The following is a 25,889-nucleotide window of genomic DNA, read 5'->3' as shown; positions in this document are numbered from 1 at the left end:
ATACTGACAAAACTCACAATGATCTTTGGGACAGTACCAAAATTACACAAATTACACAATTTCCACCTATCCATCAAAACAAATTCAAATAGCACACTGAACGCAGTCCACTCTTTCAAATACTTGGATATGTTGTTAGACCACAATCTATCTTTTGTCCTCCACATAGAAAACTTGCATCTAAACTTTATCCAAAACTAGGTGCCCTGTACAGAAACAAATCCTGCCTAAGTCCTACAGTAAATGAAAAGATTGTACAGCAAATGCTGATGCCAATCATTGATTATGGGGATGTAATATATGCACCAGCAATCCCACATTAATAAACTCAATACATTGTATAACTCGTTCTGCCGATTTGTACTACAATGTAATTAAAGGACCCAACATTGTGACATGCTAAAATAACTAAACTGGCCGTCGCTGGAATCCAGACGCACCCTTCATCTTTCCAGCCTTGTGTTTAAGAGCTTTTCTGGGAAACTCCCACCCTACATGAGCAAAATACTCTCCTCGGCTGTTCCCACCTCCTATAACCTCTGATCCGGCACCAGCACTTTATTTAGTCTACCTCAATACAAAAAGAAAGCAGCCCAATCCTACTTCTCCTACAGAGCACCGCAATTGTGGAACGACCTCCCACACAATTTAAAATCTTCCCCAAGCCTAAAGTCCTTTAAGAGATCCCTCTATACAGGGAGTGCAGAATTATTAGGCAAATTAGTATTTTGACCACATCATCCTCTTTATGCATGTTGTCTTACTCCAAGCTGTATAGGCTCGAAAGCCTACTCCTAATTAAGCATATTAGGTGATGTGCATCTCTGTAATGAGAAGGGGTGTGGTCTAATGACATCAACACCCTATATCAGGTGTGCATAATTATTAGGCAACTTCCTTTCCTTTGGCAAAATGGGTCAAAAGAAGGACTTGACAGGCTCTGAAAAGTCAAAAATAGTGAGATATATTGCAGAGGGATGCAGCACTCTTAAAATTGCAAAGCTTCTGAAGCGTGATCATCGAACAATCAAGCGTTTCATTCAAAATAGTCAACAGGGTCGCAAGAAGCGTGTGGAAAAACCAAGGCGCAAAATAACTACCCATGAACTGAGAAAAGTCAAGCGTGCAGCTGCCAAGATGCCACTTGCCACCAGTTTGGCCATATTTCAGAGCTGCAACATCACTGGAGTGCCCAAAAGCACAAGGTGTGCAATACTCAGAGACATGGCCAAGGTAAGAAAGGCTGAAAGACGACCACCACTGAACAAGACACACAAGCTGAAACGTCAAGACTGGGCCAAGAAATATCTCAAGACTGATTTTTCTAAGGTTTTATGGACTGATGAAATGAGAGTGAGTCTTGGTGGGCCAGATGGATGGGCCCGTGGCTGGATTGGTAAAGGGCTGAGAGCTCCAGTCCGACTCAGACGCCAGCAAGGTGGAGGTGGAGTACTGGTTTGGGCTGGTATCATCAAAGATGAGCTTGTGGGGCCTTTTCGGGTTGAGGATGAAGTCAAGCTCAACTCCCAGTCCTACTGCCAGTTTCTGGAAGACACCTTCTTCAAGCAGTGGTACAGGAAGAAGTCTGCATCCTTCAAGAAAAACATGATCTTCATGCAGGACAATGCTCCATCACACGCGTCCAAGTACTCCACAGCGTGGCTGGCAAGAAAGGGTATAAAAGAAGAAAATCTAATGACATGGCCTCCTTGTTCACCTGATCTGAACCCCATGAGAACCTGTGGTCCATCATCAAATGTGAGATTTACAAGGAGGGAAAACAGTACACCTCTCTGAACAGTGTCTGGGAGGCTGTGGTTGCTGCTGCACGCAATGTTGATGGTGAACAGATCAAAACACTGACAGAATCCATGGATGGCAGGCTTTTGAGTGTCCTTGCAAAGAAAGGTGGCTATATTGGTCACTGATTTGTTTTTGTTATGTTTTTGAATGTCAGAAATGTATATTTGTGAATGTCGAGATGTTATATTGGTTTCACTGGTAAAAATAAATAATTGAAATGGGTATATATTTGTTTTTTGTTAAGTTGCCTAATAATTATGCACAGTAATAGTCACCTGCACACACAGATATCCCCCTAAAATAGCTATAACTAAAAACAAACTAAAAACTACTTCCAAAAATATTCAGCTTTGATATTAATGAGTTTTTTGGGTTCATTGAGAACATGGTTGTTGTTCAATAATAAAATTAATCCTCAAAAATACAACTTGCCTAATAATTCTGCACTCCCTGTATACCTCAAAACAGAATGCACGTGTTATGGTTGATTATATATTTCCTACCTATTCTATTTTGTGTATATTGTGTATTAATATTGTTTTTGTATTTTATTGTACTATAATGTATCAATGTAATGTTTTGTGGACCCAGGACATACTTGAAAACGATAGAAATCTCAATGTATCTTTCCTGGTAAAATATTTTATAAATAAATAATTCTGACAAAATTCCAACAAATCAACAGATGCAAGAGAGAAGATACTTTGGCGGTTGAAACAAATGGATTCATGGAAGGAGAAGTAGATTTTCCCTACAGCTCCAGATAACATCATGGAGTCAGACACCAGTCTAGTGGGTTGGAGAGCACGATCAGCAGATCTTACAACAGGAGCTAAATCTCGAACAGGAATTGGAACTACAAATAAATTGTCTAGAGTTATAAGCAGAATCTTTTGTACTCAAAAGTCAAGCAAAAGACAAAGTCAGTTGCTACATTCTTCTACGCATGGAAAACGATTCTGCAGTCCAATACATCAACAAATTGGGTGGTACCAAATCCAAAGATCTGTCAGAGTTATCCAAAGATTTGAGTATTTTTTGTCTAGACGAGGCATTACTCTGAAACAAGAATACTTATCAGAGCTGTCGAACCATATAGTGGATTGGAATTCCAAATATTAGACATGGACCTTTTAACGTCTGGTTTAATTAAACCAATTACCAAAGTATTTCAGTTGGCGTCCAGATCCAGAAGCACTAGCATTGGATGCATTCTTTCAAGACTGGTCCAAAGGAAGTCACTACGCCTTCTTTCTTTTCACAATGAATCCTAGGGTGCTCTCTCAGATTTAACTGGTTTTGATAAGTCCATTGTAGCCAACTCAACCATGGTTCCCACATCTCCTGGAACTACTCATGTATTTTCCTTGAAATCTGCCATTCTGGGAGGATCTTCTATTGAATCTATACACTTAATTTAATGACAGATGCATCATCACCATATAGGCGGGTAGATATAAAGTCCCCACAGATACCCGTAATCCAATAAAACACAGACAATAATGATTTATGTCCACAGCTGTAATAATATATATATATCATAGCATAAATAAAGTAATTGCCCCCAACCCCCTGTACCACACAGCATTACCCACATGTGATAAAAAGACTATGACCCATAATTGTAATTGATAAACATAAACTATATCACGATCAACAATTAATAACATAACCATAAATAAAGCGCCAACATTTTAATTAACCATGGTAGGGGTACACCTGGATACCACTATCCAACAGGTTCTGAAATACCGACCAGCTAGAAACTTACCAAATATAATAACCAATAGTATAAACCATCTTTTTGACCAGCTGCCTTAACTATCCCATCCTTTTATAACTAAAATCTCCCCTTTCACTCTCTAATATTCCCCGACGCTGTGACAAAACGGGGAAAATACTATTGATGCCAAACCCCAGGGAGGGAGGGACAAACTCAGTCAGGTAGGTGAAATTAATAGTAATATGTATAAAATGGCTACACCTATTTATACTAACCCAAACCCTGCCAATTTTCTACCTATCACAACCTAATTCCACCCAGCACACCTTCTAGCCCTGTCAAGGCCCCTTTCCACTAAACTTCAGACTAGTTACATAGGGCAACATTTTAACACTTTTTACAAATACATATTTGTTAAATACAAGGATAAGCAAACCTCAGATTCAAAATCCTTAGATGGGAAAGTTCACCTTTAAGAATTTGTGATTTGTTAAAATTTTTACCATTACAATTACAAGTCAAAATATTTGACTTGAATCATGCTAATCTACTAACTATAGTAATTATCTTTAGTAATTAAATGTATGTATGACAATGCTGAAGATCAACTATGAGTGACTTGTTAAAAAAAATATATACAAGAAGATCCCCTTTCTCCTCATTCCACTATCACATTCCCAACTCCTAGTTCAGTTAGAATGTTTCAATAGAAAATATTAGATTTATACTCACTGGTGTGCACAATCCATCTTTGAAATCACACAGGCTTATCTGACAGTGCAGGTACACATGGCTGTAATCCCCAACAAACTGAAACATTTGCACAGAAAAACGTGATTGTGTTGAGACCCCATTTTCCTCTACGCTGATAGAGGAGTCCTGCTTGTTAGGGCAACTATATGAGGAATAAAATAAGCATTTGAATGTCATTCTTGATGAATTAATGTGCATTATATTATTGTGTCCATGTAAGAATATATTATAGTATTTACAGTTGCAAGAAAAAGTATGTGAACCCTTTCGAATGATATGGATTTCTGCACAAATTGGTCATAAAATGTGATCTGATCATCATCTAAGTCACAACAATAGACAATCACAGTCTGCTTAAACTAATAACACAAAAAGAATGAAATGTTGCCATGTTTTTATTGAACACACCATGTAAACATTCACAGTGCAGGTGGAAAAAGTATGTGAACCCTTGGATTTAAAACTGGTTGAACCTCCTTTGGCAGCAATAACTTCAACCAAATGTTTCCTGTAGTGGCAGATCAGATGTGCACAACAGTCAGGAGTAATTCTTGACCATTCCTCTTTACAGAACTGTTTCAGTTCAGCAATATTCTTGGGATGTCTGGTGTGAATCGCTTTCTTGAGGTCATGCCACAGCATCTCAATCGGGTTGAGGTCAGGACTCTGACTGGGCCACTTCAGAAGGCGTATTTTCTTCTGTTTAAGCCATTCTGTTGTTGATTTACTTCTATGCTTTGGGTCATTGTCCTGTTGCAACACCCATCTTCTGTTGAGCTTCAGCTGGTAGACAGATGGCCTTAAGTTCTCCTGCAAAATGTCTTGATAAACTTGGGAATTCATTTTTCCTTCGATGATAGCAATCCGTCCAGGCCCTGACGCAGCAAAGCAGCCTCAAACCATGATGCCCCCACCACCATACTTCACAGTTGGGATGAGGTTTTGATGTTGGTGTGCTGTGCCTCTTTTTCGCCACACATAGTGTTGTGTGTTTCTTCCAAACAACTCAACTTTGGTTTCATCTGTCCACAGAATATTTTGCCAGTACTGCTGTGGAACATCCAGGTGCTCTTGTGCAAACTGTAAACATGCAGAAATGTTTTGTTTGGACAGCAGTGGCTTCCTCTGTGGTATCCTCCCATGAAATCCATTCTTGTTTAGTGTTTTACGTATTGTAGATTCACTAACAGGGATGTTAGCATTTGCCTGTGACTTTTGTAAGTCTTTAGCTGACACTCTAGGATTCTGCTTCACCTCATTGAGCAGTCTGCGCTGTGCTCTTGCAGTCATCTTTACAGGACGGCCACTCCTAGGGAGAGTAGCAGCAGTGCTGAACTTTCTCCACTTATAGACAATTTGTCTTACCATGGACTGATGAACAGCAAGGCTTTTGGAGATACTTTTATAACCCCTTCCAGCTTTATGCAAGTCAACAATTCTTAATCGTAGGTCTTCTGAGAGCTCTTTTGTGCGAGGCATTATTCACATCAGGCAATGCTTCTTGTGAAAAGCAAACCCAGAACTGGTGTGTATTTTTTATAGGGCAGGGCAGCTGTAACCAACACCTCCAATCTCATCTCATTGATTAGACTCCAGCTGGCTGACATCTCACTCCAATTAGCTCTTGGAGATGTCATTAGTCTAGGGGTTCACATACTTTTTCCACCTGCACTGTGAATGTTTACATGGTGTGTTCAATAAAAACATGGCAAAATTTCATTCTTTGTGTGTTATTAGTTTAAGCAGACTGTGATTGTCTATTGTTTTGACTTAGATGATGATCAGATCACATTTTATGACCAATTCGTGCAGAAATCCATATCATTCCAAAGGGTTCACATACTTTTTCTTGCAACTGTATCTATGGGGTAACTAGAGGGTAAATAATAGACAAGAAGAATTAATGACAATTTTAAAAAGTCATACAGGGTTATTCATTCGAAGTGAATTCAAGTGAATTTTACATCATAGACCCAAAAAGCCAACCCGAAAACAAAGATAACTTGGAGAATTTCGAGCGCCATGTTAGTGAAATGCCCTGATAGAGTTGTTTTAATAAACAACCCACCCATCCTTGATGATGTAGTATTTCACAGGATCGTCTGCGCTTTCAGTGGGAGTAGCGTAGCAGTTTTTCAGTACCAGTACAAACTGAGAAGGATCTCCCCCATCAATGAAGACACCAATATACAATAGTGACCTGACTGATAATACAACATTGCTTCCTTCATAGGGCGTAGTGTAGCTGTTGTCTTTAAAGAGAGCCATATATGCGGTAAACTGCCCAGTGCCTCCAATGGTAATATTTGTGGAACTGTAATTGTAGAAAGAAGATGTCTTTGTTACTAATTGGTAGCTCTAGGTATATCACAAGCTTATAGCAATGGGGACAAATCACGGATTTATATCATGGATATCAAAATCTATGCAGTGTATGATATACTCTTTGTAATATAATCAAATAAAATTGTTAAACATAAAATAAAATTGTTAGAAATATCAGTTCGATAGCCATGCTCTATATCAAAGAATAGAATTTCACTTTAAGATAGAAGTGTAAAATGTTGAACTCATCATAAGCATAACAATGTACAAATTGTTCAATATTTTTTTTATATGTTATATAATTAAAGGGACACTATTGTCACCAGAAAAAATGACAGCTTATTCTATTTGTTCTGGTGAGTAGAATCATTACCTTCAGGCTTTTTGCAGTAAACACTGTGTTTTCAGAGAAAATGCAGTGTTTACATTACTGCCTAGTGATAACTCCACTGTCTACTCCTCAGGAGGCTACTAGACTTGCTTTTTGGGGCAGTGCTGAACAGTGTGACTGCCATTCAGTGTTTCCACCCTCTGCATGGAGACACTGAACTTTCCTCATAGAGATGCATTGATTCAATGCATCTCTATGAGAAGATACTAATTGGCCAGGGCTGTGTTTGACTTGCGCTGGATCTGCCTCCTTGACAGTCTCAGCCAATCCTATATGAAAGCATTGTGATTGGCTCATAGAATCACTTCTGATTAGGTCAGCCAAGCTGGCAGATCAAGGGCAGAGGCAGCAGCTGCAAACTTGAGTACAAGTAAGATGTTACTATATTTACGGAGGCAAGGAGGGAGGTTTTACACTATAGGGTCAGGAATACATGTTGGTGTTCCTGATCCTATAGTGTTCCTTTAACATGTGAATATACCATAAGAGTATAGAATGTATTGTTTAATAAAAATATATTTTTTCAAATTAAGAAATAAAATCTAACCGTCATAACTAAAAAAATGTTCAGTGCAAAAGATTGTGCTTGGCATTTTTATATAATTTATTAAAGTTCAACCATGTGAAAAAGTAAAGTGAGCTAAAAATCGGACATATCTAAACCAAAATGGGGACTAATCCCTAGTTACAAAATTCAGCAAACAAAAAGGACAGTGGAGAATTACGTATTCCTAAAATATTACTTTTATTCATATAATTAAAATACATTGTATACTAGAAAATACACTTATTCATGATCCTGATAGTACCTTATATTAATCAGTTTTATCAAAGTGGATCACAATCATTAATAGATCATTTATGCAGAGACTTTGCTCAGTATGTAAAACTTCCTTTTGTGAACCGTCCCCTAAAGTACTCTTCATAGACTTCACAACATTAAATAAATCATCCTTTTCTACAATCATGGGAATAGCCTGAAGAAATCCCAACCAGAACACTATGTAAATAAAATACCAGATTACAGATACATATTGTAACATAGTAGCAGATCCACGAAATATTTCCTACATTGTTGCCAGAAAGGGTATCTCTGAGCTAGTGACTTTACTGATAGAACAGATATAAATAGATCCACTAGAGGGCACTAGATTTCCACTTTCTTGCTTTCGCAGATCATAGGTGAGTTATGCTACATTGCAAGAATGATATAGTTTTAAATCGCACTGCCACTATTTTCCCTACTCATACTAAAGTAAAAGGCATCAACCGTTTTGTACCAGCTGAAAGTGTGTAAAACTAGTACTGTTCAGATCAATGGCGTAGTATTCAATTTTAATATAATTAAAGTTGAAAAAGTCGAGCATAATGAGAATGCTACAATAAGTACATTGTTGGGATCAAGTTGCCAATATATTAGGCTAATAGCAGCTAATATAGGCTATTCCTAGCTTAACGCAAATTAATAAGTGTGTATTTAATTATGCGAATAAAAGTTATATTTTAAGAATTTTAAGCTCTACACTGACCTTTGGTCTTTTGTTTTGCTTGATTCAAATATACTAAGCCTAAAAAGACAAACGCATATGCTCCATAAAAACTTTCAAAGTTTATCCATTCAGACAAAAGGTGGTATATGGGTTAATTTCTGTTCAGCTGAATCAGCTGAAGACTAGCAATTTTGTACATCTTTGTTCCACGTCTTCTAGGAAGACCCTATCCCTGCACCCTTCTTCTCTAAGAAGACACAACCTAGTAATAATGCCCCCTTGATACGTTTACGAACTATGAATGGCTGCATGCTTATATCATGCTGCTTCCACAAGCTTTCCATGCTAATATTTGATTGGTAATTAATTATACTCTCCCTAAATTCTCCTTAAAAGCTGTGTTCTGATTAATAAAAATTGGACATGTTCTGAATCAGACTCCTTTGCATGTTTTGTCATCAAGTGTCTCCAAGTACTTGAGGGTATGGTACAATCTGGATAGAACTAGACGACCATGGCAGGTCATTCTGGTGATCACTAAGGACAGGACAGATGTTCCAACAGGTGTTTAATGTCCTCATGGAGTAGACTGCAAAATATATAGACCTTAAGTTTTACAATCTGAAAATGTTAAACTGGACTACTGGTTAATATTATATACCCTGAAATGAGAAAGTAATTTTCAGTTTGCTTACTTGACAACAGGTTCCAGAGCTGTGTTCAGACTGACCAACATACCAAGCTTGTATGTACACGACATTGCTACATTCACATTCTCTGTTCTTATGATAATGCCATCCCCAACTCCCAGTGATAAAAACAGGGTATTGACATAGACAGCATGTGTTTCATTTTTCTGGTTGAAATGTTTTAAAAAAAAGAAAAGAAGGAAAATTATTGAAAACTGGTGCTTAGACTGTCCTATCATTAAACAATATATTTTAGTGTAATTTATATCCCAAATGGGGTCTTCTCTCTGGTTCTTTCATTTTGTCCAAATTTAAAAACAAAAAAAGCATTATACAATAACTTATTTATGGATTTCCTCAATATTACTTACAATTAATTGGGTACCACATGCCCCTGCTCGAAGAGGAGATATTATTGAAAATGTGTTTGTTGCATTGTCTTCCTGAAACCCAAAGCAGCTACTGTCTTTAAGAGTTAAACTGTTGACTTTCAAGGTTTTGAACTGGCATTTCTGAAACGATGCCTTCATTTCATAGGTGCCACATGTTAATACAGGACGAATATCTGCAATAGCTTAAATAAAAGAAAATATATAATATATCATGTATCTAGTGCTTAAACATTATTTATATTCATTGTCTTATCCCTTCTACTTTTACAACACTGAACCAACACCGTAATAAAATTAGTCATATATTTAAATCAATAATGTCTTGCCACCACCATAGATTATTTTGGCCGTAGAAGGTGTGGAAGTTGTCTAAAATGGATACCTGGGGGGGGCAGAGCCTAGCTGCTAAGCAGAGTGGACGTGCCAAAACTCAGCTCCTGCAATTTCTGCCTGATTTTGGGGAAAATACCCCGTAAACCTGGCACAGACCCACTCTAAAGAAGCATAATTGAACGGGGATTCTCGGGGTGCACCTCTGGACACCCTAATCGATGACCTACCCCCCTGAGACCCCAAGTTGCGGTGACCGAGGCCTACAGAATGGCTGGCAAGGGGGAGACGGCCGCTCTCCTTTCCTCCTACCTGCTCCACGACCACCTCGACGCTCAATCATCCTACCCCCCCCCCCCCCGGGACCGGTGGGGGTCATCCCGGTCCTCGCCGCGAACCCAGACCGAGCCTCTACACAGCGTGAGGGCATCGGGTCCGGCGACACGTGGCCCATCAAACATGGCGGCGGAATATTTGCGGCAACTGCAAACTCAGCCTGCAGCTCCTGAGCAGGGCCCCAACTATGGCACAGACCTTGGGCAGCGTCTGGATGCCCTGTTCCATAACTTCTGGGAGAAGCTCCAGCAACGCGCACAGCGCGCCGAGGCAAAACGCAGGGAGAACTATGGGCAGCCGGGCGAGAGGGGAACTCCCTTGGGCGCAGCACCGGACCAAAAGTTGACACTCACCTACCCCAGCCTGCCCGGGCGGAAGGCCGAGAGGGCTACAACCCACAAGCGTCGGCCACATGGGCGGAAACACAAGCGGCAGCCAACATGCGGACCTCCCGCCACCCTCAAGAGGGGGAGACACTCGGGCAAAATATGCCACCGAGTCTCGGGCCAGAAGACGCAGGCCTACTCACCAGCCTGGGGCAGGAGGGACACCCCCACCCCCGCCGGAGCGGCAGCACCTCGGTACTCCCCTGAACGATCCCACATTCAGCGACGCTCAGGAATCGGATGACAAGCCTGGATGGGGATGCAGTTGCAGTTTGGTGAAGGAGCTTTACTCAGTGGGACTAAACTACTAAACAGATGCATGAGCTTGCTTCTACCTATTGGGACTTTATGTAATGTATTGCCACACTATACACTAGCTCCCATCACCACCACTATACAACATATTAGCATCCTACTGTAATGAATGTGCTCCTATCTAGAAATGCACACATGCTTACTGCTCTTAGAACACTCATTTCTCCTGAGTCATGTTACTATTTTTCTACTAAGCTACTCAGAGCTTTATGTTTCTATGCTTTAATACTCGGTGGCTCTATACTCTTACGCCTTACTCCACGGCAATAGACATATACCACCCTGCCATGTTTAACCTTTAACCGTTTAATCTTGTAACCTACCTTCCATATGCAACAACTTAGAACAACCCCTAGATAAGCAATGGAATTCTATTTAAAACTTTGCAGTTTACACTCACGTCTAACTATTGTCAAGCTCAACCAATCTTATATATGAAAATGTGCCTGTTATTCTAATGTCCCGCATGTTAAGCGGAGTGAATGCTTGGGGACTGCTCTCGGGGCACCTCATGCCTGCCTGTAACCCTTTATGTGCACTACAAAAATAAAGAATTAAAAAAATAAAAAATAAAAAAATAAAATGGATACCTGTTGCCTAAGATTTATGCATTGTATAAGACATTACAACACAGTCATTTGCTCAGCTTTCCAATCTTAAAGGACAATTTTCTTTTGCTTATCACACTGCCTTTTTAATGAACTATTTTGAAATGATTTGGGTCTCCAAGTAATATAGTAGAATAGGTAAATGGTTGAGAGTCCAGGTGAAGAGAGTGACTGTGTGAATGTATAGCTAAGTTGTTGAATGTATCTACCACAGAACAGTTATGTATTGTTGCTATCTCTGCACTACTACTACTTAAATCGTGCCAACAATGTTGTGTTGCTTAACAGTGACGTGTTATTTCTGAGAAATGGTACATAGATGAAGATCTTAATATTATTTTGGCAGTTGACTATTTTTTTTAAGGACTGTTTTGAAATGTTTTGGATCCTCCAAGTAGGATGGTAGAATGGGGAATGGGTGGAGAGCATAGATGCAGGTAGTGTCTGTGTAAAAGTGTGGATCTGTTGTTTAAAGTATCCATCACAAGGGGGGGCGGAGCCAGCTGGTCGGTCCAATAATCTTGAGCTCCGTATCTCAACCAGAGAAATTGAACTCTAAAAGGTGGAGAAGAACCCCAAACTTAACCCCTTAAGGACACATGACATGTGTGACATGTCATGATTCACTTTTATTCCAGAAGTTTGGTCCTTAAGGGGTTAAACAACCCTCTTGCCAGCGGCACACTGAAACATCATGGGCAAAAAAACGAAGAAAACGGGGGCAGATAAAGCCCCCACTAACCGAGAAATCAGGGAATTGCTCCGCGGCACAACCAAGGCCGCATGGGACAAAATGGCGACGGCAGACGACTTATACTCCTACTCCTCAGATGACTTTACTGCCGACCTGGATATAGGAGCCACTACTAACAAAGCACCGGACCCCGCCAAGGCCACATCAAAGCCGGGAGAACCGGTAACGGCGGACCTGCTCCAACACATGCTGAGCGAGTTAAGAAAGAATATCGCGGCCGACATGGCCCACTACAAAACGGCCATAGACGCGGTAGCCACTTAGGCCACCAGTCTGGAGGAAATCTCCTGCGCCCAAGATACACGGCTGACAGCGGTAGAACAAGAAGTGTCCAACCTCCAGCGCAATCAAAAAGCCTCCACAGACAGATTGGATGCCATGGAGGACCAATGCAGGAGATACAACTTAAAGATCAGGGGCATACCTGACTCAGTAGGGACCACATTTTATTAGACGCCTTCTGAACACCATATTGCCGCCCAAACAGGCGAAGGCTGTACAGCTAGACGGTATGTTCCGGCTGCCAAAACCTCCCAGAGCTCCTGCGACTGCATCCACGGATCTTATAGTAAGATTCCAATCGCTCCAACACAAGGCACTGACCCTTATGGCGCTCCGGGGAAAAAACCCTCTACCCTTTGAAGGATCGACACTGTCCATCTTCTCGGACTTAACCAGGAACACCCTTGCATGGAGAAAGGAGATGCAACCGAGCCTACAGCACCTAAGAAATAAAGATATACCTTACAAGTGGGGAACCCCAAGAGCGGTCATCTTCTCCCACGGTGGGACCACACACAGAGTACACAGCGCCCAGGAGATCGGATCACTGCTTACCACCCTGGGCATCCTGACACCGCCACACCAGAGAGGTCTGGACCTGTTGCAACTTAATCCAGCCGACGTACCAGAGTTTGCACCCAGACAAGCACGGAAAGCACAGGGACCCGCTGTACCACCTTGAGGGACATACCCAGAGGGTGATATACCATCTACCCCCGCCTGGGGAATGACTTTCCACCACTACACTCTATTGGCATACCTGGTAGTTAGACACATCACACAAAAGCCCGACCTACACCCTAGCACTCGCATTATGCACACGTCTCCCAAGCTGTGACTAGTCACTCACCCAACCTCACCGGACACTACACATAGATGGAACACGTAGGGCCCAACCTGTGAGAACAGGCTAGCAAAGGAGCAACGGGCTCAATCTTGTAATCTCCCCCCCCCCCCCCTCCATCCCCACTACCGACCCGAGACACATCACTAGGTGACTGCAGCAACGGGGATGACCCCCTCTCAGTGGAACACACACATACCGCCACTAGACAGTCGACCAATGTGATGCCACTGAGGCTACTCGTGTTATTTTCCTGTCTGTACCTTACTTTAAAAAAAAAAAAAAGTTCACACTGCATAATATTCTCCTAATAGTGATTTGCAAAGCATGCGAAGCTGATGTTTATACAACATATGTTTGCATTCTAAATGTGTTAAATGTGCATTGTGACACAAAAATAAAGAATTAAAAAAAAAAAAAAAAGTATCCATCACAAAATGGTTAAGTATTCTTGCCAATGTATCTAAACAGGGAGTATGATATTTGAGAGACTTGGGCTTTTTTTTTGCAATTTGGATGAAAATTGGTTCTTTTGTCCATATGTCCAAATTTCGAATGGCACAATTGAAGAATTAACTAATCACACAAAATGAAAATGTTTGTTAGATTTGTTTATTACTTCATTCTTATAAATAGAATTGTTCATAAAATTGGTACCCTTATATTAGATTACCATATTTAAGAGTAACACTACCAAATGAGGGAGTTTTGTTCAGTTGATAGCTCCCAAATTTTGTATCCCTAAATGTGGCAATCCCACATATGGGTACCAAATTTATTTCTATATATCTACTAAACTCCCTCCCTCGTGGGGAATAACGTCAAACTTTCTGGCCTTTTGTGAGGCCTAACCTATCCTATTTCTAATCCACTGAAAGATGGCGGGACTCTATTCACCAAATGGAAATTCGGAAAAGAAAATATCAGCCAAATTTCGTCTGAAATGAATCAACTAATGGACAAAATTAGTTTTGGACTAAACTCAATTTAATTTCATCAAAACTCATTTGCACAAACTGAACATTTCTGCCACGCACAAATAGAGTATACGAGAGAACTGTTATCTCCGGGCATGTCAAGTTTTTTCAAAAATGTTATGCTATTTTACAAAAAGTGCTATTATTAGTATTAATATATAAAATACTATTACTTTTTAATATTTTTTGTCAAATTTTGGGTAGATTTTGGTATTGACATTTTTTTGGGGTCTGACAGTTTCTTTTGTTTTTTTGTTTTTTGTTTTTTTTTACATTGAATTTATGCATTTGTACATCCCTTTTTCTGACAGAAAAGTGTTCTGTTTCACTTGTCTTTTTCCCGTCACTGTGAATCTGTCAGTTTTATGAAATAGAAGTTTCTGTGAAAACTTGCAGAATTTACTAGAAAGAAAACTCTCAGTTTTTAGATAACTCAAATAAATACGATCAAAGGATTTAACTTTCCTCTTCCAGAATACTTTAAAATTTGTATTCCTATGTCTCTATTTTATTTATTTTTAAGAAAAATAACTTGTTTAATTAACAACACAACCATATTTGTTAATATTAAATTACTCACTCATATAATCCCCTTTTCATTTATTATTTTTCGATTTTATGTTGCTTTTTCCTTTTTTATTATGGTTATATTTGTTCAACATTCATATTGAATGTTATATTTTTTTGCAAAATATCAATAAATGTATTTGGGAAAAAAAACAAAAAAACACAATTAATGTAAAATGCAAGTTTTGGGTTTTCACGTACCAGAGATGTTGTATTTGTCTTTGCAGTGACAACCATAAACTCCATCCTTCAATTTCCATTCTTCATCTGCGCCACAAGACTCATCGGCTGTATCTGGGTCTAGTTATATTAGGAAGAAATACTCATTAAAATTATTGATAGATAATTAATACTGGAGATGCAAACTACCAAGTCTACCTTATCGAATGGTTCAAAAGCATAAATACCATAAAATACTACGCAAAAAAAGTCCCAAGATAGTTTGATAAACTTAATAAGTGTACATCCTTTGAATAATAATGATGTTAATGAAATTAATGTAGTATTAAAAGCATTAAGCCATTTGTTCTCTCAGAGATACACCAAGCGGTCATACATGGCTTCAGCCTCATAAATATTACGAATAGTGTGAAACATCTAAAGAAATTGGTCCCCCCCCCCCCCCCATGTTGCCTCTTTGTATGTACCTTATGTAAATGTAATTTTTTTAATACATTTTTTGGGCAGTTTAATTGTTTTAAAAATATGAATGCCCACATTTACTTATATTATAAAGATTCAGGTTTTCAGGTATATTATAAGATATAATAAAAAAAAAAATCTAAAACTCAATGTTTACAAGTTTCAAGTATATTTATCACAAATCTCTATTTCATGACTAGACCCATTTGGGTCTAAATAAATATATATTAATCTATTTTACATGTCATGTACTTAACTTTCTTTGTGTCTGCCTGTCTGTCTCTCTCTATATATATTTATCTATCTATATCTCTATATATATATGTATATATATATATATATATAGATATATATATATATATATACACACACACACACACACACACATACATACATCTCAGTTTATCAAGATTTAAAATGGCAATTATTACATCGAATAATGTTTACCTGTGCAATAGGACAACGTGCAGGCTGGTGTCCCACTGAATTTGTAGACATGGTAGCCACCGGAACAAAACTTAATTTGGACAGCAGTTGACCAATTGCAGCAATCTCCAGACCAGTGACCGCAGGTTGTTCGATTTACAATACCCTCATCAATTAAGGGGTGTAATCCACGTAGCCACATGGGAGCATGTGTATTACAGCTGTATTGGGGTACACAAGCTTCTGGCATGCGTACACCTCCATTACCTACAAAGCGGTACCAGCCATATTTGTCTCTATCACAGTTGAGACTGGATAAACCAGGTTCAGATGATCCCCGCCAGGGTTCATTAAGAACAGTATGATTTAAACATGGGTCGGAACAGTTGTAGTAACCATGGAATTGTATACATTCCAGACCAATTCCACACACATCTTTTGAACAGTCATCAACGTCACAGAAAAAACCATCACCAAAAATACCAGGAGGGCATACACATGAATATCTACCAGGTGAATTAATACATGTTGCCGATGGGTGACATTTGTGAAGAGCAGAGTCAGAACACTCATCAATGTCACTGCATGTTTTTTCAGGGGTTACATAGTATCCACTGGGACATCTACAGGTGTAAGAGCCAAAAGTGTTTTCACAAGTGCCAGCTGGACAGTTATTTGACCAGGAATAAGCACATTCATCAATATCGGAGCAGGCAAACCCATCACCAATGAATCCATCCTTGCAGGAACAGGTCAATGATCCTGAAATGTCTTCACACGTGGCATTGGTGTGGCAGTCTGAGCAACGTGCTGTAGCTGAGGATAGGAATTAAAGATGTATATCATTAATCACAGTACTAGCAATAAACTTATTAGAGAGCAAGTATAAAAAATAAATGGACAGATATATCACTATATAAAATTATATATCTGTCCATTTATTTGTTATACTTGTTCTCTAATAAGTTTATGTATATACATCATACAGCAAAAAAATTAACAGGACCTATTTACTTTTCATTATGGTATTTACTTCCACCACCCCTTAATTACTAGCATTCATACAACTTGATCTGTCCTTCTTGTGGGAATAGGTAGAAATGTAAAAACAAAACAAAAAAAACAAAAAAACACTTCAACCACCATAATGAATACAGCTCTGTAGGACTTACTGAGAAGATCAAATGGAAGTTCCTGCTTAGGAAGCTCTGGTTCTCTTACATTAGTAGTGGAGGTGGGGAGATGCACCAGGCAGACCCCATGTAAGAGATCAAGCCGTTCTAAAAATGGTTTGACTGTTTACAATGAGGAGACGCCAGTACACGGCTGGCAAGCTGTAGTGGTTATGGTGCCAGGAGTGTTCCTTTAATGCTTTTTAGACACTATCCAGCTCATAGATTTTTATTTAGCAAAAATCAATAAAATACCTGGAATTACCTATAAATCTGAAGTTAGACCATATAACTACCTATGAGATACAATGGAGACTTTAGAATTATGCAGAAACTTTGGGTTGGGTTATAAATGTCTCCAGAACCCTAAAGTGATATTGCGTTTCCTTAATATTTCCTTCATTGTAATGTATTTCTTTATATCATATTATGTTTATGTTTGGGTTAGTGCTAAGTTAATGTAAGGGTTAATGGTTAGTTTTAGAGTAGTATAGTTAAAGGAACACTCTAACCCGAATAAACACTACTATGCGCTATAGAATGCTAGGTGCAGATTGGCAAATAAAGCTGGTTTGAAGAAATTCTCCAGTTTGCAGTCCACATCTGTAGCATCGAAGATTGCCTACCCATGATGTAAAGGTGAATGCTTAGTGTAGTGTTGTGAAAGGATTAAGGAGATGACTTTACAGTATGGACAACAATGAGACATGTTTCTGTGCTACCCAAAAGTAGTGGGAGCTGCAGTCCTGGAGGACAGCTCTTTCAGCTGCCACCATCAAATGTATGTCAGCTACCACTTGGAAGTAACCTCCACTAATCTTGGGAAGACCAATACATGTATGTCATGATTCTGCTTGAGATAATGGTAACTTAAAATGTACAGAGGTTATATTTATTAGACAGACCTTATATTTAAGGCTGTTAGTTCAGAGCTGTGGGAGGATTTTACCTAGTTACATATACTTACCTGGATAGAGGGCAGGACAATGTTAATATATAAATAGATACATCTTACAAGGGTCTTCAAATACCTGTTCTTCACTTACATTTTAATTTTGCATAACATTTTACTGGAACACACATTACCAACCTTGAATAAATCATATCCTATATGATTACAGTGAGCTTGATGAGTGTTGCAGTAAGTTTATTTTCCTACTAGATTTCAATTGAGATATTTCATTCACAAAAGCATTGTGCGTTATTCTTACGTGAGATATTGAGGGTCTTAATTATTGAAAAGGAACACTCGTTGCTTTGTGGTATCTAGGATGCTCAAAATAACTTTTGCAGGATTTTAGCACGTGCAGTGAAACAATATTGCAAGTCTTTTATAATGGGGAATAACACCTAAAATTAAATCTACCTACCCATTCAAATAAAAAATATATATTTGTGCTCACAGAGCTCCGATATACAGTAGATCCCCAGTTGTTGAGTAATATTAACTCCCATCATACCCTGGCATCTGCAATACTGGCTAAGCATTACAGGAGCTGATAATAGTTGCAATCGAAATTATTCAACCCCCATTGAAACACAAGGTTATTGTCAAAATATACAGACTGTCAGCTGTTTGCCAAGAACAAATAAAAAAACAGTTCATATAGCTCAACGCAACAAATGCTTCAAGTGGTTTCCCCAAATTCAACTGAAAATGCAACTTATAACGACTTCTCTAGTTTCAAAATTATTCAACCTCTTCATGGCTAGCATCATTTGTACTTAGTAGAGCATCCTTTTGCTGTTATGACCTGCTGCAAATGAGATGCATAAGTAGACACCAGCTTCTGGCAACTTTCCTGAGGAATCTTATGCTGGTCAGCCTCCAGTTCAGTAATATTCTTGGGTTTGCGTGCTACAACCACCTTTTTCAAATCTCACCAGAGATCTGCTATGGGGTTCAAGTTAGCTGATTATGATGGCCACTGAAGAATTTTCCAGATCTGCTTGAGATCATTGTCTTGTTGGAATGTTCAATGACACCCAAGCTTCAGCTTCTTCCTAGGATTTCCTGATTCTTCAATGAATCCATCTTGCCTTTCCCACACTACAGGTTTTTTAGTGTTTTAGTGCCAGAGCATGCAGAGCAGCCCTAGAGCATAACTGATCCACCACAATGCTTAACTGTAGGCAGAGTGTTTTGTTTTCTTCCGTTGTATGTTTCGCTCTTCTTCCTCCAGACATGTCACTCATCCATTGGACCGGAAAATTCCAGTTTTGTTTCATCGCTCCACCGAACAAAATTCCAAAACTTCTGTTGCTTTTTTATATGATTTTGAGCATATTGGATCCATGTTTACTTGTGCTTTTGGGTCAGAAGTGGTATATGTCTTGGAGGTTTGGAATGGAGACCTTCTGCATTTAGTACACGCCTTACTGTGCTCACTGAATCTTCAGTGGCTGTTGCCTCCAATTCTTGCTGCAGGTCTTTTGCAGTCACTTGAGGGTTTTTCATAACCTGCCTTCTCCGAAATATGGTTGCAGCCATTGATAGCATTCTTTGTATGCCCTGTTCAGTTAGTGTAAACACTACTCCTTCTACTTTGAACTTGCGAACTATCCTTCCAACGATGTCTCTAGGAACATTCAGTGCCTTCACTATCTTTTTGTACCCTGTTCCTTGTTTGTGAATGGCAATGATCTCTTCTCTGAACTTTGTGGACCATTCTTTTGACCTAGCCATATTTCTAACATGTGGCACTCAACAAACCCCTAGCCAGTTCAGGTATTTCAAGTGTTCCAGCTCAAGCTCACCTGGTGCAACTAATTAAGCCATTGATTAGTTGCATCAGGTGTGCTCGAGATAACACATTTTCATTATTTGTGCTGTTGTGAGGGATTCAATTCCAGAAGTTAAATAATTTTCAAACTGGAGAAGTCTTTATAAGTTGCATTTTCAGTTGAATTTGGGGAAACCACTTGAATCATTGAATCATTCATAGTGTTGAGCTATTACAATTGCTTTTGTTTGGTTTGTTCATTGCAAACATCTGAAAGTCTGTAAATGTTGACAATAAAGCTGATTTTCAATGGGGGTTGAATAATTTTGATTAAAACTGTCTGATGTGCATGTACATAATGGAGGCTTTCCCCTCTGATAAGGCCATTACCAGAGCATATCTTATTTGCCACAATTTTGGAGGCATTATGCCACAAAACCAATGATGCTGGAGCTGCCCATTTATGCTACTGTTTTCATTGTGAGGCTAGTGATAGACTAGTAAATCCTACATATCTTTCATGTATTTGCCATTTGTCAGCTTGCTTTACTTGTACACAATCAAACTGATCTAAATGTATTCACTGTATCCAAGTTTCTCATAAAATTAATAATTTTAAATATTATTATAAACATTGAATATTAAAGATTATTTACTTACATGATATGTTGACCGCTGAAAAGAATTGAAAAGAAAATCATGAGACAGATTGTTTTTATTTCACTAACATTTACTGTCATTAGCAGTGTTGCTTTATCTCTTTTTGTCTACATTGTGTGTACATTCATTTCTTTTCCGAGTTATACAATCTGATTCCAAATGTCAGGGACATATAGAAATTTCCAAACTCAAGTTATGGAAAAATATTAACTATTCTTTATACTTCTGAGAAGAGGTCTACAAAAGAAATGCAATGGTACCAAACATTGTATTGATTTTAGCTTATGCTCAGCTTGCTGAATTTGCTTGTTCTCCTTGTGTCATATTTGGCATTGGATATCCCATCCTTTTAGGCTCCTCAAGGCCATGCTTTTTGTATGTCTCTGACTCATCATTCACAAACACCCCAACTGTCCCTACTCACTAGGACCTGTCAGTACAACTCATGCAACATTACCACTTCCATTCCTTTCTGGCTGTCCACCATTGTATCCAATTACCATAACCTGTCTCAGTTGGATCTGTTAATCTAGTCTTATTAACCCAAATTGCAAGGTTTATTTTGAAACTTACTGATACATAAATGTAAGATTGCATACACATCTATAGTGGCCAGGACAACAGTGTCATATAAGTGAGGCTACATTTAAAAAAAAAAAAAAAAAAAGCAGATTGGAGTGTCATTTGCACAGCCAAATATGGTAATCACCCTGACATGAGGCTGTTGCTATAACAAAGATACAATAAGAGATACTTATATACATTGATGCATTGCACTCTACCTTCAAATCCTTCAATTCGAATAGCATGCTGGCCTCCTGCAGAGACATGTATTGTCCAGAGACCTTTTGCAGGATTTTTCACTTGGTGCATGGATCCCCAAACTTCTGAAATCATTGTTTTCATTGACACGTCAACAGCTGACAAAGAGATAATAGATACCGTGAAAATGTGTGTTACAGTTACAGGTGTTTTCTACTACAGCAGCTATCAGTGATAATTGTAAAAATTGTACATTGTAAAACCATAGATAATTATTCCCCACTTTTTTTTATAGTTTTTTTGATCGTTCTTATTGAGCACGATTTATAACAAGGTATTAATATACAAAGCAGTCAAAAGGATCTTCTAAGAGGTTGCATAAGTCATACAATCCATTATCAGGAACCCACATGCTTTTATATTGATACCATCTGTAATAAAATGTGTGATCAGGTTTGCGAATTGTTAAGCGCATATTAAAAACCCAGAGTTTTTAATTGTTCAGGGATTTTACATTTTCAGTGCACAAGATGTTTTTTTTTCTGAGAAGGTGTTTCTCCCCTATTATTCATCTCTCCATGACTTCTTGACGCAAAACTTATATTTAGTTGTGTACTCACAATCAGGTCCTGTAATTCTAATAGAATAAATCATGCCGTCAGTCGTCACAATGAATTCAGTAAAATTGTTTGCGACCATGAAGTTGTCAGAATGGTTGTTGGCAGTAAAATCTCCCGTAAAGATCTGTACGGAGCTGTTAACAGGTCTTGCAAGTGTGAAATCCAAGTAGTTGAATACCTTGATCAAAGGAAAAAACAATAAATAACTTTTAAAAGCCTCAATCATTAAGGCCTCTATTTAGTAAGCTTTCCACATGATTCAATACTGTTGGGGAACCATTTTAAACAATGTATCTACATAGTCACCATTAAAGTACGTGGGAATCTTTGCAGATTCATTATTTAAAATGTTTTTTTTTCTAACAGTATTACATTTTATTGCAAATCTATTTTAAATGTTCATGTCATGTTAGAGTAATAGGAAAAAACACATGAAATAAATATAGAATATAATGTCACTTTTGTGTTGATCCTTGTAAGTTGGCTAAATTTAATTTTTACTTTACAATTTAATCCATTAAGTCCCACTAACCTTGGCTCCAGTACTGGTGGAAAAACAAATTCTTCCCAAAAATTCTCCAATAACATCTTGCACAGATGATCTAGTAATGGCAGCAAATCTCACTTGCTGTACATGTGCCACGTGATTTTTTCCCCCCAGTAAATTATAGATACTGTATGTGTGCATTATGACTAAATATGAAAAAATAATAGTTGTTTAAAATTGTAAAAAAATATGAAAAGTTACAAGTAACTTACTTTACTTAAGTCTGAAAGAGTGACTTGAAAGACGTGTCCAAAACTAAGAGATGCAAGCTCTCTGTAAATACGAAAAGCTGGATCATTCAAACCAGAGCAAAGCCCTGTGATCAAAAAGGAGACCTAAATAAAGCAGAGACGTACAAGTTACTGACTTTGCATTCACTTTTAGACCTTGTTGTTATTAATAATTTGATGAAACAACAACTAGTACTATTGCACTGTAAAGAATGGAAGAGTGTCGAAAGACGGTGTCTGGCAACTGCTGCACAAGAAGGGGGAAGCAGGAAGGAAGTCAGGAACTGCACTGCCTCCACTCCTCACTTCCAGCCCATAATGGAAAGAGGTAACATTGTGTGTGTGTGTGTGTGTGACTGTCTGCCTTTGTGTGTGACTGTCTGCCTGTGTGTGTGTGTGACTATTACTGTGTTCATGTCTGTCTGCCTGTGTGTATGACTGTAACTGTGTGTTTGACTGTCTGTGTGTGTGTGTGTTTGTGACTGTCTGCCTGTAACTTTGTGTGTGTGTGTGTGTGTATGTATCTGCCTGTAATTGTATGTGTGTGACTGTCTGCCTGCAACTGTGTGTGGCTGTATGTGTGTGACACACTGCCTGTACCTGTGTGTGTGTGTGTGTGTGACTGTGTGTGACTGCCTGTACTATTGTGTGGTTTTCTGTAACTGTGTGTTTTACTATATACCTGTACTGTGTGTGACAGTGTTCATGTGGCTGTATTTGACAGTATATATGTATAACTGTGTTAATACACTCACATTACAAATAGCACACACAGCTAACACATAGCATACATATCACACACAGCCATCGTGCCTATCATACACACAGACAACACACACATTACTTCATTTAATAGTGAGATTTAATACAGTGGAGCTCTGGCATACAAAATTCGTTTTAATCTGTGTTTTGTAGTTGTGGAGCTCTGTTATACACTAATAGGCTCATTACTGGGAGTTGTATTGTTGTCGAGCTTTGTGACATAATCATACACTACACATTACTGTGAGTGTTTTGTGGAGTTCTGTGATAAACTGGTACATACCACATAGTACTGTGAGGGTTTTTTGTTGCTGTGCGACTCAGTGATAAATGGATAAACAGTGCATTGCTGTGAGTTTATATTCCAAATAGGTCAAGGTAAATAAGGAAAATCAGGAGCTCCAATGCAAAATAACTTGCAGTATCATGTGACATAATTAGTGTGTGATAGTGAGGAATTTTCTCTGTCAGGCATTTTATCCTTGTCACGGTCTTTTGTATTAATTTGCAACTCTCTGTATTTCTCCTTGTCCCCAAACCATATGGCAGGGAGCCCCAATGAGCAATACAAGACAAGGTTTAAAGTGACTTCTGAGCGTTTAATGAGCTGTGTAATAACAGTTTATGTTCAAGAGGGGTGGTCTTACAAGCATTATCCAATCCTAACAAAATCATCTATCTTTTCTTAACATTGTAACCTAGCTTGCAGGTGTCTCTTCATGTTCGGGCCTTGAACCAAAGCTAAGTTTCACTATAACTTCACACTTCAAACTAATATGCATGCACACTACCAATTAAAGAGATTTACTACTCAGTTCTAAATCACACATAACTATGCAGTTATGATCAAAGGGAGAAAAACAGGAAATGAGGCCGACAGACAGAAACATACAGGATATAACACGTATTACTTGTTACATGATGTTCTACAACTCTTAATTGTCTAGAGGTATATTCACTAAGCATTGGATATAGATAAAGTATATTATTGCAAATAGCTGACATGTTAACCAATTTCAAACAGACTGGCCAGCCGGTCATCTGTATCTTAAGCCCTGGGTAAATATAGGCAAAGTGTATTATTCTCAACAGTGTGCCTCTCTGTAATGCTGAGAAGCCAGTCTGGCACCTCTGGTCTGCACTCTGTTGACTGCAGACCACAAGTAGCTGTCTTCTTGGTTCAGGCTAATCAGATCATGGCTGCAGATTACCATGGGAAAGCTCTGACACTGCAAGTGCCTTAGCTCGCGAGACAGTTACTCATGGTCTGCACCTGGTGGGGGGCAGACCCGATTCCCAGCACACTAGAACACCAGATATTAGCATGCCCCTCTCCCAACAAGGAAAACACAGGGAAGGGTGAATGAATATTTGTTTTTAAATATACTGATTGAAAAAATCCCTTATACAAACACTACACCCCTATATACACACACTATACATGAATAAAGGGCGATTACCATGGAGGGGGGCGCTGTGAATGTTCTTCCATATTGTCCACAATGAATGTGTTACTTTATAAACTTGATAAAGGACAAATATTGATAAACAATGAGAAAATGTCAAATACCTGTGACTTCTTTGTTGTTATAAGGGAACGTGTCCTCTGTACCAATGCTGCATTATTGTAGTCTTTAGCGGATGCATCAGTTAAGACTAAAATGAATGAGTGGGATGGAGACTTTGTCAGAGCTTGTTCAATTCCACTCACAGCCAGTTCTGGGCAATCACCTCCTCCTCTGGCTACTAAACTATTGAAGAAATTGTCAAAGTCTTTGACGGACTGTGTGATCCTAACAGGGCCAACATCTGTAAAATTAATTAACAGCTTGAAATAATTTAAAGAAAATACACAAATGGTTTGAGATTTGTCTTTGTAAATCAAAATTGGATTTGTTTTTCCAAATAGACATACAAATGAACATAATGGACAATTTGTGTATATTAATATTTATAAAAATCCAATTAATTCCATACCTTAAATATAACAATACACAGAGTAGGAGTGTATAAAAGTGCTTTCTTTGAACGACTTTAATGTGGATTAGCAGTCTCAGTGTGCAAAGATTGTCTAGTAAGTCCTTTACATGTAAAATGTTTGGATTGTGTGCGTGGGAAATAAGAGATCATTCATTAAACAGAGATGACCCTTGTCCGTGGTGGTCCCAAATGTGTGCGTCATGACGTCATGTATACAAAATACAACAAAATAAAATATAATGATGTTACAATGGTGATGTGAAACATAGAATAAAAAAAAAAAAAAGTCCATAGTCTAAAATTCTATGAAATTCATTTAAATTAATGTCCCAAATCCTTGAATTAAGAAGTGGAATCATGCTTTATCTAAAAGATTAGACAACAAAATCACAGCGCTTTC

General features: G+C 38.5%; 1 protein-coding gene across 1 annotated transcript in view; it reads right to left on the bottom strand.

The window, feature by feature from the left end:
* LOC134571305 (uromodulin-like) overlaps positions 1 to 25,889 on the bottom strand; it is a 53,495-nt gene that overhangs the window by 10,682 nt on the left and 16,924 nt on the right. Inside the window, exons 2-12 of the mRNA XM_063429481.1 lie at positions 25,080 to 25,318; positions 22,730 to 22,852; positions 21,971 to 22,148; positions 21,371 to 21,508; positions 20,589 to 20,603; positions 16,055 to 16,849; positions 15,167 to 15,265; positions 9,546 to 9,748; positions 9,181 to 9,341; positions 6,348 to 6,593; positions 4,259 to 4,421 (exon numbers count right to left, since the gene is read on the bottom strand). Coding sequence (XP_063285551.1) covers positions 4,259 to 4,421; positions 6,348 to 6,593; positions 9,181 to 9,341; positions 9,546 to 9,748; positions 15,167 to 15,265; positions 16,055 to 16,849; positions 20,589 to 20,603; positions 21,371 to 21,508; positions 21,971 to 22,148; positions 22,730 to 22,852; positions 25,080 to 25,318 — 2,360 coding nt within the window. The remainder of the gene's footprint in view (positions 1 to 4,258; positions 4,422 to 6,347; positions 6,594 to 9,180; positions 9,342 to 9,545; positions 9,749 to 15,166; positions 15,266 to 16,054; positions 16,850 to 20,588; positions 20,604 to 21,370; positions 21,509 to 21,970; positions 22,149 to 22,729; positions 22,853 to 25,079; positions 25,319 to 25,889) is intronic.

The sequence above is a fragment of the Pelobates fuscus genome, chromosome 8 (assembly GCF_036172605.1).
Source record: "Pelobates fuscus isolate aPelFus1 chromosome 8, aPelFus1.pri, whole genome shotgun sequence".
Taxonomy (NCBI): domain Eukaryota; kingdom Metazoa; phylum Chordata; class Amphibia; order Anura; family Pelobatidae; genus Pelobates; species Pelobates fuscus.
This window is presented reverse-complemented; position numbering and strand designations above follow the sequence as displayed.